Below are 15,740 nucleotides of genomic sequence, written 5' to 3'. Positions count from 1 at the left end.
CTAGCAATTGAAAACAAACAAGTGCTAGAAATAAGATGAACAATGAAATTTAAACTGGTAAATAGATACACATCCCAAAAGAAATCAGATAGCAAGCCTGGGAGAAAAACGCTAATAAGACTATCTTGCCTGCTTCTTGCAAAGGGTTCGGCTTAATAGGCATGTTTTTATTGACCTTCCTTACAGGATTACCACTTTGCTGGGAGGATGACTTGAATTTTAGATGTATTCATCTGTGTCATCAAAAATGGTGTCATTATCTGAGATGGGGTTAGCTAACACAGGCAATAAAAGCATAAGAAAATATCCTTTTTAAAGATGAAGAATAGTCGCATATTTAAACAGTCGTGGGTCTGAAAATCAGACTATTTTCTAAGTTGCTATACTTTCGAATTTGCCCCTGTAAACCAAACAGCTTTTACTAACTATTGCATGCCAGAGCATAAGTTTATCGCTGCATATAAATCAGGTTCTTTTGGAAGCTGCATTAACCCTTTTAGGACTCTAAAATTACAAGGATTTATTAATTAATTCATATGTGATGATAGCTATCAGATAAAGGGTAAGATACAGATGCAGCTAACTTAAAATAAAAGGGAGAAACTGGCACACTTGACACAATGCAGTAGAGTCAAAAAAGGACAAAGGGAGAAACGTAGGCGTGAAGAAAGAAACCTATAGATGCTGAGGTGTGGGTTTTAAGGACACTCGCTGTTTTCTGTAATTTAAAAGTATAAAGAGGTGATTATTTAAATGTAGACTTTAATTTCAATAGAGGTGTCACTGATTTTTAAAAGTCCCTGAGGGGAAAATATTCTGGCCTTTGTGCTTCCGTGGATATATGCCAGGCAGGTTTGTTTATCTTATTTGAAATTATAATAAATAAATCATAAATGTTGAATTTTATAAGTTCTCAATAATTACTAGAGGACTTTGGATTTTTATGTAAACACGGTACTTAACATACAGACGTGATGTTACTTTATTTATTTTTTAAATAAGCTCTAGGCCTAATGTGAAACTTGAACTCATGACCCTGAGATCTAGAGTCAGATGCTCTACCAACTGAGCTGGCCAGGTACCCCAGACCTGGTGTTACCTTAAATCCTCTATACCTTATAGCAAACGAGAGCCATTATGCATAACTGTTTAGGTCCTGGGATCATTCTGAATGCCAGCATCACAGCCTCAAAAATGAATGGGATTTTTATTGTTTGGTTTGTTTTGGGTGTTTGGTTTCAAGTTTTTATTTATATTCCAGTCTGAATGGTTTTGAAATAAGTAATTTGTAAGGAGTGGTCTTTCTCATCATAGATTATCAATAGTATTTGATATCTTCTTGGTGTAGTCTTCCTTTACATCAATGATAACATTCAGGTGTGAATAATGAGTTCTGTGTGTTCAAGGAATGGAGCATGAAAGCATATATAATGATATCAGTGTCTTGATCCTCAAGAGATATAAAGATCTCATGGAGGCAGACAGATTGAAAAATAAGAGTTAGGGAGCTAATGCTAGAATCCATAATTCAGTGGGGAAATGGTGGCACTATCTTCATCCAAAATAGAGTGCTTATTTTAGACAACATTTTCAGGAATTTCCTGTAGTAATTTATTCTTTATGATATCCAGAAACAACTTGGAAAAGTTTCTGAGATTCAACATCTACCTATTTGTGGCTTTCTGCCTCGCCTTGAGAAGTATTTATTACCTCTCTCCTAGTTACCTAAAGGGTCTTCTTTCTTCCAAACCTTTCCTCTTCTGGCCTTCTCAAAGAATCATTTAATCTTTCAAATATGTGATCAATTTTATAGTTGATTAATAATAGCGAATTAGAGAAAGAGTGAAAAGAGAGAAATAGATGTAAGAAGAGGAAATATTTTTTTCTAATGAAGAATTATAAATTGTAGGATTTATATAGTTAATATAAAGTACCAGTTGAATCAACATACATTAAGACTTTCTTTAGTTTAGAAGGAGTAGGATGAGACACGAGCAGAATGGGGTCACGATGAAGTTGGAATAACTATGCCAGTGAATCATGTCATGTCCTGTTGTGCTCCACTGGAGATAATCCTGGTTGGGACCAAAGCTCCAGCTATCTGTTTCCAGAAATAATGCTGATTTGAATGCATCAAAGTGTTGTATGTTAATAAGTGTTGTCTAATACTTTTTCAGTCAAGCACCTAAATATTTCAAAAATTGTCTGAGACATACAATACACTGCTCAGATACCTATCACAGTGCCCATAGCCTGCTTCATTACATTTGTTTTTATTCAGAGCTTTTCCATTCTCTTTTAAATCCTAGCAAATTTTCTGTACGTTATTATTTTACATTTTTGGCATTGCAACATATGCCCTTTGACTTATTAAGCTGATCTTTTACTACCCTGTGAAATGCACAGTCCTGTGTGGTTATTTCACTTTCTCATCCCTTTCCCTAGATCATCCTTTTCCTGCTCGCCACTATTTATTGAAACCCTGGATCATCCACTGAATTGCAGATGAAGCACCACTCCTTGTACAAAGCCTTTCACAATATCATAGTCTACACTTTTCCCTGTATTTCTGTCGCCTGACACTCCTATGACATAGTTCAAAATGTTATTGATCCTGAATTATTTCCCGTAGTTGGTTTTAAACCTACTTTCTAATTTCTAGTCAAAGTGTAAATGCCTTAATGAAGAGATAAAATTTTACAGATGGAGGATGCCTGGGTGGCTCAGTGGTGGAGCGCCTACCTTTGGCCTAGGGCATGATCCTGGAACCCCAAGATCTAGTCCCACATCAGGCTCCCTGCATGGAGCCTGCTTCTCCCTCTGCCTATGTCTCTGCCTCTCTCTCTCTCTGTGTCTCAATAAATAAAATCTTTTCTAAAAAAATTCCTACAGATGGAAGAATTTTACAAGTGGGGAGACATAGTTTTACGTACTACCAACCTTTTCTGGACACAACCTTACTGTTCTACAACATTCTATTCAAGATGCCTTTGCTTGAAAATCTCCAATGCCTTCGAAGCACAAAGTTGGTGTTTTATTCATTCTTGTGAATGCTTAAGTATAACTTCTTTAAACTAACTACTGAACTGTACACATCTAAAATTGTCACTGAATTTGAGCTGTCTTTTCTCTGCTGGCACATTAGTGTCGTATTGTTTCTCCTTAAGAGACTCTGTCAGGGTCCTTTTCTCAAAAAACAAAAACAAAAAACAAAGTTTGTTTCATTAGTATAGTATAGTATCCAGCTTCAGAGCCAGTTCTCCTCAGCCTAAGTTAAGACAGAGATGGCCCACATTTATCCGTGCCTTCGCTTCCAAGCATCTGCTGCTCCCCCAGGTGATGGCTGCACCTACACTATGGGATTGAGGGGAAGAGGATAGCTAAAAACTGAAGGCTAATCCCAGAGCAGTGTACCAGGGCACACAATTAGGTTTGTGCTATGGATTCCCAATGCATGCTCTGAAGTCTCGTTTTTAAAATATTTTTGATGCTTGCATAGCAAATCTCCTTATATCCTTTTGCTTTCATTCCTTAACTGAAGTCTCCATTTAATGTAAGTCTTCTTCATCTCGGAGCGTTATCTGTGTGTTGTCAGTATATATGCCAGAGAATTCACTCTGGTAGACGTGCTATTATGTCCAAGGGGTCACAAACACTTAAAACCATCCCTGAAGGCGTGCAGGTGCACTGAATAATAAGTGCAGGGGCTCCAAGTGCTCCAGATACCCAGCTGCAATTGGATGCAGTTGAATATGATATAGGCCAGTGGTTTCTGGTGTCTGAATGCAACCGTGGCAGTACATTGGGAGGCATTGTGCAATGCAGGTGCACGCTAGAGGATTGCTACTTCAAAGCTGCCACGGTTTGACTATTTGATGGTGTTATAATAACTTCCTCTTCAAAATATGCTCTCCACCTATCAAAAGCAGGCAGAGTGGTATTGCACAACTGAGGCACAGTCTAGAAGCCCTATTGCCAGTGGATCAACCTAAAACTATATGTGTTTGTCTCAGAGGTTTTTTATTATGTGAACTATGTTTCCACCTTCTGATTCCTTACAGCCAATTATCAGGAAGTATTTAAGTTTCTGGAGTTGTATACCCAGGGTTTAATCAGGTATTGCTGCCAACACGTAAACAGGCATCTTCATAAAATGAGCATTGGCATATTATAATGAGATACATGGTCCCCCTTACATTAAAAAAGTAAAAGAGGCAAAAACACATCCTGCCTGTACGTATTTGTGTATGTTCCTCGATTCGTAAAACAGTATGTTCCTGTGCACAAGAAGCAGGGGAAATACAATGCAATAGATGAAAGATCACTCAGTCAAAGTGGTTAGTTTTCTGATACCACATTTTCCCTAACCTTTTCCTTTTCTTCCGAGCACGAGGGATGCACCAAGCTTATTAAAAATTGTACTAAAATTAAGCCTGGCAGTCATGTGAACAGTAGCAGAAAAAAAAAAAAAAAAGAAAAGCATGTGATAAAATTGTAATGTATTCTTTTCTTTCTTGTTCTGACACAGGGAAAAAAAAATTTGGAGACAACTTTCCAAAGCTGTCTCTAGAAATAAGATTGAAAGTGAAATTTTTACCCCTCTCATAGTCAGAGCAAAATCAGAAGGTTTATTTTTAACTAAGAGGCTAGTAAATGGGACATAGAAATCATAAATGAAAATAATTTGAATGAATGTAGATTAAGATGCCATGTATGCGGAATAATTCACCCCATCACCCCAACAAGTATAGGGAGTTTACAGGATGGTAAAGGAAAGTAAGTGAATAATAACCCACCGCCAAAAAAAAGAAAGGATTGTTTATGTTAGAAAAGTGTCAGCTCACAGGACTTTGTGAATCATGTCAACCCACTGAAAGGAACATTTTATTAGGGATCCGTTGGACTGTATTCTGATGAGATTTCTATTTTAGCATCGATCCTTTGTATCTGATATGTTAGAATATATTTGGATTAAATTGTAATTTGTCGCACTCATAAGGGAGTGTGTGTGCATGTGTGAAACTGAGTGTGTGTGCTGAAGAACAGAAAAAGACAGCGAAAACAAGCTGTTCTGAAACAGTGAAACCCTTCAGGAGAAAACTGATACACAGAAACTGCCAGTCGAAGGTCTTGGCTTGTCATTTTTGCTGGTCTGTGATGGGTACCTAGTTTAGATTCTGTAGAGTTAATCTCCAAAACCCCAGTGCCAGCCATAAATAGAGATGGGTGCCTGGTCTCTGCTTTTCCAGACAGCTAATTAGGTGTTATGAAAGCTTACGTTGGTGAAAGAAGGTAAATTAGAAATAAAAAAGAAAAATGAGAACAAATAAAAAATGGACTTCCATTTATAGAGTTGTCTACTTGGAAACAACTCTAATTTTAAGATGCTGTTAGAAACAGTAGCAACCACCACACTAAGAGAATAAAAACTCTTCCTATTTAAAGCTGTTTACAAAGCAGAAATAAAACCATTTTGTTGACAGTCAAAAAGCAAAGAAAACTCTCTCTCTCTCTCTCTCTCTCTCTCTCTCTCTCTCTCTCAAATGCCCTTACCCCATGGCCACAGCATTTTAGAACCTTCTCATTGATACCTTGACTCAGGGGATTTTGGTTTCTGGATTTTTATGACACAGACATTTATTTCTGTATCATAAAAAAAAAAATAAATCAGACGCATATGTGAAACTCTTATGCGAGAAACTATATGCATGTTTTTGTACAAATATGTGGGCTCCCGAGGCAGCAAGCTAGTTGAAACTAGGGGAGGAAATCCTTTTATGTTTTCTAATATCTCCCTAAGTAGTAACAAATTAGTTGCCAAGTATCTCTGTTTGGGTAATGTGGCATAGTGCTTTGAAGACTGGGAAAATAAGCTTAATTTCTGATTTGTGATAAATTCCTGCTTGAGATGAGAGAGACTAGAATAAATATATAGATCTACTCAGGACCAAGACATTTTATGGAGACTGACTCCTTGACATGTTCCCTTTGCAGTGAACACCACTAAAGCCATAACACACAAGGATTGGTTCCCTTGACTTTTCCCAAAATAATCATGTTTACCAAAGGCTCCCTGAATCTTTATTAGTCCTTTCTAGTTTAAATGGTGTCTTGGCTTCAAATTTTAATCTTATACATAGTAATCTTTGGCACCTTTTACCCACTGCTGAGATGGCTATGCACCCCTAGCGATACAGGGACCTTAGTTACAACGTGAGAATCACAGTGGGAACATTAAGCTATGGACACCTTTGTGGAAGATTGCTAAAACCCAATAATTTAAGAGCAGGTAGTTTGATGTTTTACCTAAATATTTTCTTTCCTCACAGAGATGTAACTTCCGCAATGACAGTTCCTTTGAAGGTGTAGTTTGGCACCCAACAGTTGCTTGCAGAATATCGCTAAGATTAAGTTAGTAAAATGCTAGTCTAGGTTAAAAAGAGAGAGAGCTTCCAGATATGTCAGCAAATATGAATACGTAGATTTCAGGCATTTATGCCTAAAACAATTTGAATTACATAATATTCTAAAATCAGGGGTAGCCAAGTTGTTAGTCCAATCATGGATTTCATACCTACAGTTGTAGGGCAAAGAGAAATTAAAATTTTGGAGATTTTAAATAAAAATATAAATACCTATATGTATACATTATGTTTGTAATGTTTTATATTTAAAAATGTGTGTATATATATGTGTCTGTGTGTGTGTTTTATATGTATTCATGTTATCTCCTAAACTATGAGTATAGAACTTTCTTGTGCATTTTATTGATTCATCTGTATTTCTCTTAAGACAACTACAGATAGTAAATTTTCAGGAATACATTGGTTATACATTTAAGATTTTGTTTGGACTATATCCCAGAGAAAGTTCAATTTTTTACACATGTGTTAAAACACACACACGTGCACACACACATGCAAATAAAGATCTATATGTGTGTCTGCATGTGTGGTTTATTGTACAACTGAATTGCAAGTACTATAGTCATTTGAGTGACTTTATATCTTTTGAAAAAATATTATATAATTAAGATGAAAAGTTAAAATAATATGACTGTGTTTAGATCCCTCTTTTTGAGAGCTTGTGTAATAGTGGCTATAGATGTAGCTATAGGAGTATAGAAAATTCTTTTTTTTTTAAGATTTTAATTATTTATTCATGAGGAGCAGAGACACAGGCAGAGAGAGAAGCAGGCTCCTTGCAGGGAGCCCCATGCAGGACTTGAACCTAGGACCCCGGGATCATGACCTGAGCCAAAGGTACATACTCAACCAGTGAGCCACCCAGGTGCCCAGGAGTATAGAAAATTCCTAATACTAAACAAGTATACAAATTTATCATATTATTCCATGATCCTTCAAAGAATCATGCATTTTAAAAATGAGACACTAAACTTTCCCTATAGGCAGAACTGCCCAGAATTCCAGCTGTTGGCCTTCAGAACAGTTTTTCTCTTTGCAATATAAGCATGCTTATCTCTTAGTTTCTCATCTGCATACCATTTGCGTTATGCCATCATTTTGGCAAAGGGTGCCTTCTGTGAAAAGGTAATCATGTTTTATTGAGGAAAGGGTGAAAATGCAGATAAATAATTTCTTTGTAAATCCAGATTGGTCCAGAGGAAGAAACTGAATCTTGGATCAATTATGTTTACCTTGATTTCTTCTATCCGGAGCCTCTGAATTTGTTTTCTAATACAAATATCTAATCTATGCTAATAACGGCAATCTATATAATTTGCTTCTTTTTCATTTGTGTGGTATATAATTCAACCTACTTATTCCAAGATGCATTTTCCCTAAGGTATAGGAAAAAGTTAGATTATTTACCTTGTAGCTCTAGGTCTTGAGAAAATACTCCACACTGATATTTTTATTTTTATTATACATACTTGGTTTATTGAGAGGTTTATTGAGGGGATCTTAAAAATACATAATAGAAGGTACATGTGACAGAAATCCTCCTGCACAACTGCCCCTTCCCCCTCTGTCCTTCCCTTCACTTAGCTTTCCTTCTTCCCTCTTTTTTTCTTCTGTTTTTCATTTTGTCTATTTTTATGTCTGGGTAGTCATTCGTTACATACTACCTATGTCTCTTTTTTGTGCCTACCTATTCATCTATTTATTTATGTTCTTTCAGAAATAATTTCACTTTCTCATAAATTCTTATTTGACCCTTGGCAGTAATAGTTCACTTTTTGCTCATAGTTTCTGCTGCTTGTACAAGAGTATCCATTAGATTTTCTTCTCTGTCTGGGAACTGCTACCGTCAAAATTACAGTCTAATCAGAAGGTGAAGAGCTTATAATGTATCATAATCAATACTTAGAATTTGCTCCCTAGGTCGTGACATAAAGGAGTCAAGTAAAAAGCTGCAGATTTTCAGCTGTGAAATGCAAACAATCATTTCATGTTGATGGTTTCAAATTCAAGGTCGATTTATACTTTCATACATCTGCATTATTCTATCTCTTTCAGTCTCTTCTTAAATTCATATTGAATTCATGCAGTGCCAGGCTATCCAAGTTGCTGAAATTGAAGTCCAGTCAATATTGAGATATAAAACTATGTTAGCATATTTCAAAGAGAATGTACGAGTTGTAAATGAATTTTTTAAAAGTCATGGCTCTAAAAGACACAAAAGTAATGAAATAGATAGTAAGTTTTCTACTGTATTTTTGGAGGATAAAATTGGTTGAATGAAATGATACATATTTATTTTCTAACACAGACTAACACTCATGTAGAGGTTATATTTATGGTTCTCATTCACAATACGTAGAAAAAAATACCTGATATTAAAATTTTCTGATATCCATTTTTTAAAAAAATTCTGCTCGACTTTAAATCCACATAGGAAGGCTTCCTAGCAAATTTCTATGTCTAGAGTTTTCTGCTGCTGTTCGTGTCCATCTGCCTAATAATCTTCCAAGACAGGTAGTATTTGAGTTCAGTTTGAGGCTATCTTTCACCATTCCTGCCACCATTACATAATAAACAACATATTTCATTCATTCGTCTGTAAATATGTTTTTTGAAAACATGAAAAATTAAAATAGAGGCAAGATACCTGAATACATTTTTAACATTTCACAAATATGAATGACACATGCTATGAAATACCATAGTACTTTGGTTCTATCAAGACACCATTTTGATATCTTTCTAAAAAATAATTAATCTCATAAGAAATTCTTTTACCTTTTGAGATAAATAAAGTTGTGGTTTATTTTATTTTATTTTAGGATAAGGAATTATTTATGTGTTTTAAATATGAACTCAGGTTTTATATATGACTTTAGAAAGTAACTGTATAAATTTATCAGTGGTTTTAAATTTGGTGCTTTCTATTTTAAATATCTTTCATATAGACTATTTTTTCCTTGCACTGGATACTATGAATTTGAAGGGATCCTCTCACATCAATTAAATGACTATCCCAAAGGTCTCTAAATGTGTAGGGAATTCTATTCCCATCACACAAAGGTAAATTGTAAATATCCTCTCCTGGAAAAAGAAAGTTCTGATTTAAAAAGAACCATTAAACATAAAGGGAAACAATCATTTGTAGGTGAAAGGGACAACTAGGAAGATGTAGTTCAAAGTTATTGTTTAAAATATTGGGGTGGTGGAATTATGCAGCTGTTGTCATAATGCAGGAATTTTCTTTCTTATTTTCTGTTCAGCATCTTTGAAATAGGGATCATTAAAGAAGGCTTTATTTAGATTCTCTGTATGCCTATTGGCAAAAGAGAGAAGCAAACATTCTCACAGAAAACATTATCATTTAAAATAGGAAATCATGAGTTGTCATTCATCTGAACTATATCTGTTGACTAAATCCATTTTCACCTACTTACACCAAAAACAAAAAGCTGAAGTGAAGAAAACTGATTGATGATCTATGCCCATATCTAATAAAATAGGAATGTACACTTTTTGACAAGTTTATTCATAACACATTCTGATTGAAAATTCCATTTGTTCCTCTCAGTAGGAAAAGTAGGCTTTTTAAGGAAACCTTTTATTTCATGACTGTCACCAAAATAACAATTACAAGCAAAATAGGGATGAAACATGAAAAAAAAAAAAAAAGCAGCTTAGGACTTGTTATGGAAGTATGTGATCTAGTTTTTACCCCATTATTTGATTTGAAAAATTAATCCTGGTAATCCTTTTTGAAGTTCACTGTTTCTAGGATGGGTTATACAGAACAAAGACTAACTGATACTCCAGGAGATTAGTTTACAGTGATGTTCTATTCCACTGAGAATGATTCTCCAATGGCCACTTTTTACTTCTTCCCAGGCTATGGGAATTCATTAATATCTAGAGAATAGACTTAAATAAAACCATTGTCTCAACCAGCAGGTTTATGCAACCATCCTGAAATATTTTAATTATTGTTTTCTTTTCCTTTTTAATTAAGAGACCAGAGGTCAAACAAGCCCACTGAGAGCTGATCGCAGCCTCAGTAGAAATTTAAAAGCAACCCTAATGATTGGATTTGCTGTTTTCTCTTTTGTTTTGCAGAACCAGAAGAGTGTGTTAATTGCACAGATGAATGCCGAGTGCTTGGTCATTCTGACAGGTGTTGGATGCCACAGTTCCCTGCAGCCAATCAGGCTGAAAATGCAGATTACCGCACAAATCTCTTTGTACCCACAGTTGAAGCTAATGTTGAGACTGAGACTTACGAAACTGTGAACCCCACTGGGAAAAAGACTTTTTGTACATTTGGAAAAGACAAGCGAGAGCACACTATTCTCATTGCCAATGTTAAACCTTATTTAAAAGCCAAACGTGCCCTGAGCCCTCTCCTCCAGGAGGTCCCCTCAGCATCAAGCAGCCCCACCAAGGCATGCATCGAGCCTTGCACCTCAACAAAAGGCTCTCTGGATGGTTGCGAAGCAAAACCAGGAGCCCTGGCCGAAGCAAGCAGCCAGTACTTGCCCACTGACAGTCAGTATCTGTCACCCAGTAAGCAACCAAGAGACCCTCCGTTCATGGCTTCTGATCAGATGGCAAGGGTCTTTGCAGATGTGCATTCTAGAGCCAGCCGGGATTCCAGCGAGATGGGCGCTGTTCTTGAGCAGCTTGATCACCCCAACAGGGATCTGGGCAGAGAATCGGTGGATGCAGAGGAAGTCGTGAGAGAAATTGATAAGCTTTTGCAGGACTGCCGGGGAAATGACCCTGTGGCTGTGAGAAAGTGAAAAAAAAAAAAAAAAAAAAAGCATTGGCATTTTCTTGTCTCTTCTGTTGATTTAAAAATGATCCCTCCTGGTGAACAACCCGTTTTACAGGGATGAAGAAAGACCAATGCTGCTTTAAGGCTTTTAGTGAACATCTGAAGTGCCCACAAGTATGTTCTTTTCACTGCTGTTTCTTTTCCAGAGATAACAATGGTTTTGTTTTGACCAAACTTATATTAGGACAGAATTAATGATGCTGAAAGAGAAAAGAAAAAGAGAGAAGAGAAAAGAAAGAAGAAAAAGGAGGATGAGGAGGCGAGTTACCTTTTGACAATCTGTTAGGAAGGTATGCAGTGTGAGAATAGAAGTATTTCTGATCACTCTTAAGACTGTCCTCCGTGATTTATGCTGACTTAACTGTTTACCTATAAACCCCATACAAAGCAGGGTCATAATTTGTGATCTGTGGTGGATTTCTAGCAGTCATCACAGGCTTCTACTTAAAATCCCGAAAAGACCTTGCAGTAGTCCAAGCTACACCAAACATTAACACATATTTGTGGTAAACATTTCTGTATAAAGTTACCTGCCACACATATAAACACAAAGAACATTCCATATCATTAGTCGGAAAAAAGTTTAAAAAAAGAAAAAAACTTGGTCATTTGTAAGACACTTCATGTCGTATAAAAGTTAAATGTAAAAAGATATAGTCCATTTTGTCCTGCACACACATAGACTAATTCACTTCATTAAAGGAGAAGAAATTTTAAAAGGTTTAAAATGCCTCTTCAGCTTTTTAGTGTCCAACAAACTGTATAAATAATGATGGATATGTTTTAAATTTGACCTGAAAAAAATAGTGACCGTGGAATGATTAATATTCAGAGGAAATTAACATGATTGATAGGTTTTATTCATTTGTGGACACTAAAATAGCTCAGGAAAGTGAAAATGTCTTAGACATACACAAATCATATGACCATTTAAATGTGCAAATGTAAGAAGATTCAATGTGTTTACATCAAATGACATATTTTTATTGATTTATTGCAGATTCAGTGCATATGAGCCAAATTGTTGAGTGTATAAGAGCTATATTGTGTATTTTATTAAATTAATATATAGTTGTGTTGCAAAAATATTTGGGCTTATATTGTAAATGGCAAGTGTTGCCTCGGTAGCTGTCGAACTCTATGAGTTTTGTTTTTTCCTGCTTCCTTTTCCCCATGGAGTGTGGGAAGCAGTGCCTCAGAGCAAAGTCTCTCGTTTAATGTATAGTCTACCAAGTACTACAGTACATAATCTGTTCAAAATGTGTTTGAGTGAGCTGATGGAGCTAACTGAAAGGTCAAAAAATACATCCGTCAGTCATGGTTATGTGCAAGTCCTTGTAGAAGCTTTTATTAAAGTCACGCTAAATCACAAGAATTACATTTGTACTGATACCTGAAACTTCTTCACGTTTTTTCAATAACATCCAGCTTCTGCCTATGTAGATATCATAACGTTGATTGGTTTCTCAAAAGTATCTTAAGTGGTTCAAGATGTGTGTTCCCATTATATTTCAAAACCATGAAAAAATGCTTTAATGCATGTGTGACACCAGAACCGGTTACTTGCATTGTGTAGTGTTTCTCAAGAGGTCTGGGTCTTAACAAAATGTTTTTCCTTTTTCTCAATGCTCTTCAGCCTCTTTTTATTGGTGTCCTTTGAGAACAATACACCTTCTATTCCTTCATTTGCTTACACCTTCTCTTGTGACATTTAGCAAGTTTCAAACTTACTTCCATGTGAGGCTAGGAAACCTCAAATTTCAGGAATTGGGAAAAACAAAATTAGCACTTGCAGAAGTAGCAGCAGATGGGAAAATGCCTTGATTGACATTTTCCTTCAGCATTTAAAATTTTTGGCATTTTACAGCTTCATGACAAACAGTTTCCAGCCCATACCTTAGAAAATGTGGTGCTGAGTTAAATAAAGGCTGTTTGTGCACTGGAGCAGAAAAATGCGTTATTTGCAAACTGGTGGAGAATTCTGTGCCTTCTTTTCTGGCCACCAAGCCAGTGTAGAAACAGCATAAATGTCATAAAATCATTATATTTAAAACAAAAGCAAAAGCAAAAACAAACATTGAACTGAATTAAGTTTTGTAATTTTAAACCTCGAAAAATTCAGCTGAAAATATTTCCGTCAAATGCCGTCAAGAATTTAGACTGTACCTCGTTTGCAAAACTGCTTTGAAAGGGAAGAGTGGACAACTCCCATCAGCCTTATTCTCTCGAGAACTGTATTTGGTTCCTAGTAACAGCCTTTCCAAAGCGCTACTCTTGGTTTTTATTACTCATAAATGTTTAAATTAGAAAAGAAGGGATCTTGTACACGTGAAACCTAATTGACTCTCTATATTTTGGACAATTTATGTATCTGAAATGTGTTGTCTCTGTTATATGATGTTATTTTTTGCCAGGAGACTACAGGTTGATTTAGCTTGATAGCTGAAATTTGATGGAAAACTAATTTCCATTTAGTCTTACCAAGTGTTGCCTCTCTCTTACTAGACAGATAGCCACGTAGTACAATCTAAGGCAGTATGTAAATGAAATCAACAGAGAGTAGGCTTTATTTTTAAAACATTCTTAACGCTGAGTAACCAATTGTTCAATTTATTATATGTGTCTGAAGACATTAAAACACTATAAGATTTTAAGAATTGGTTGTGCCAATGTGTGAGGGATTTACCTTTAGGCTCTCTGTCACCGGTGATTTACTAGTGTTAGCTGTTTAACACATTATCTGTATTTAGTAGTGATTATTTATTTACAAGTTGGTGGTAATTCAGCAGTCAGGACTCTGAGGTTTTGTAGTTGAGTTGAGGGAATCTCGCCTTTGTTCATTTGGCTGGCGACTGCCTTTATCACAGACCTCTGGTGCTTGGCTTCCAAGGAAGTCTATGAGATGCCAAAATCACCCCTCTAAGGAGCAACTTGCTCTGGGGGGGTGATATATGATCAAACAGTGATATTTCAAGGGGTTTCAGCATAATTCAGAATGTGGAAAAAGTCACGTCCTCCAAAACTAACCCCTCAAAAAAATCCCACACGTTCAAAAATGAATAACTTGATAATACTTTGTCTTTTAGGTCCTTCATAACTGAAGTCAAGCACAGAAAAAGAATTTATAGAAATTTTTGTAAGAAAGTCAAAAGTTCTCAAATTGTTCACTGGTGAACTTAAAAAAAAATCAGTAACACAACAATCTTTTCATTAAATGTTAATAAAAGATCTTTTCATCAAAGTTAAAAGTAGTGAGAATCAGTGTTAGTTATACCTATACCAAAGTAAACATTAAAGAGACATATCATGCAATTTTAAAGAATACTTTCATATTATTTCTTAACCTTACATACTTATCCTTATTACAGGCAATATACAAGGATTGGCTCACTACTCCATGAATTAATTGAATCCCTGGTTGGGAAATTGACTTTGTTTCGTTTTCCCGAGATCTTGTAAAACATGACTTCCCTTTAAAGGATCTAGGCAGTGCTCAATTTAAAAAAAAAATGACACCATAAAAAAAAAAAAGTCATGTAGCGATAGAGCAGTATATGCTTTATTAGAACTAGGTTAAAAGCTGTTTGTTGCCTAATGGAGTAGAAGTTGCTGAGGTCAACAAGTAGACTGAGGTCTGGCATAATATATGCCCACTCGTTATTGTCTAATTATATTCTTTTGACAACAGGCAGCATTTATCACAGCATTAATTCAAATGAGAGTTTTGGCTATCAAGATGTGTTGATTTGAAACATAATTGAATGAGACCTGATTAAAGTCTGACTTTCCTGGCCTCAGTGTTTTGCAGGTTGGCTATTCCCATGTATCAGCCCCATCACTCCATAAGGTTCTTAGCTGCACCAAGCAATTGGTGAACAAGGACAACAACAAAAGCAGCATACATTGTATGGATTTATCTCAACGCTATTGTTTAATGGCTGTGTTTAATGTGACCTATCTGGAAAATGAGGACTCCGAATAAAAAGCTATTACTAATAGTGGCGTTGCTTCCCTTGAATTCATTAACGCAGAAATGGTGTGTTATACTCTGTGTACCTCATCATAATTATTTTGGAAAGCAACTATGGTATCACGACTATTTTGCAAGTTATTTGTTTACCAGTAAAGTAAGATTTCTTAAAACTTTATTTAACAATAATGTCACTAGGTTCTCAATAAGAATGGGTTGACAATCTCTCGGACAGCTTCGACAAGTTGGCTAGTCAAATAATCACTATGGAGTCATGGCCTAAGCGTTTACAGCTTTTTATAGCTACAGTTGGTTTTAAAATAATTTAGTACAAGAACCCAAAGGACTTCAGAAAAGTCTTTTTTTAAAGCTTTCTCATAATCTTACATGATTGAGGAAAACACATATTTATAAAGAGCATTTTAAAGTAAATACATACTTATCATGGCATCTTAAAATAATAAGCTGCTTTTTCTACTCATTCAACAAACATCTACTGAATTGCTACTTTGTGTTT

At 35.7% G+C, this 15,740-nt stretch overlaps 1 protein-coding gene across 1 annotated transcript in view; it reads left to right on the top strand.

The window, feature by feature from the left end:
• Window positions 1-15,251, top strand: part of PCDH17 (protocadherin 17) — a 95,986-nt gene extending 80,735 nt beyond the window's left edge. Inside the window, exon 4 of the mRNA XM_077855478.1 lies at window positions 10,536-15,251. Within this exon, the coding sequence (XP_077711604.1) occupies window positions 10,536-11,218 (683 nt within the window). The 3' untranslated portion in view covers window positions 11,219-15,251. The remainder of the gene's footprint in view (window positions 1-10,535) is intronic.
• Window positions 15,252-15,740: the final 489 nt, after the last annotated feature.

This window comes from Canis aureus, chromosome 17 (genome assembly GCF_053574225.1).
Source record: "Canis aureus isolate CA01 chromosome 17, VMU_Caureus_v.1.0, whole genome shotgun sequence".
Classification (NCBI taxonomy): domain Eukaryota; kingdom Metazoa; phylum Chordata; class Mammalia; order Carnivora; family Canidae; genus Canis; species Canis aureus.
The sequence above is the reverse complement of the archived record's forward strand: the minus strand, read 5'-3'. Positions and strand labels throughout refer to the sequence as shown.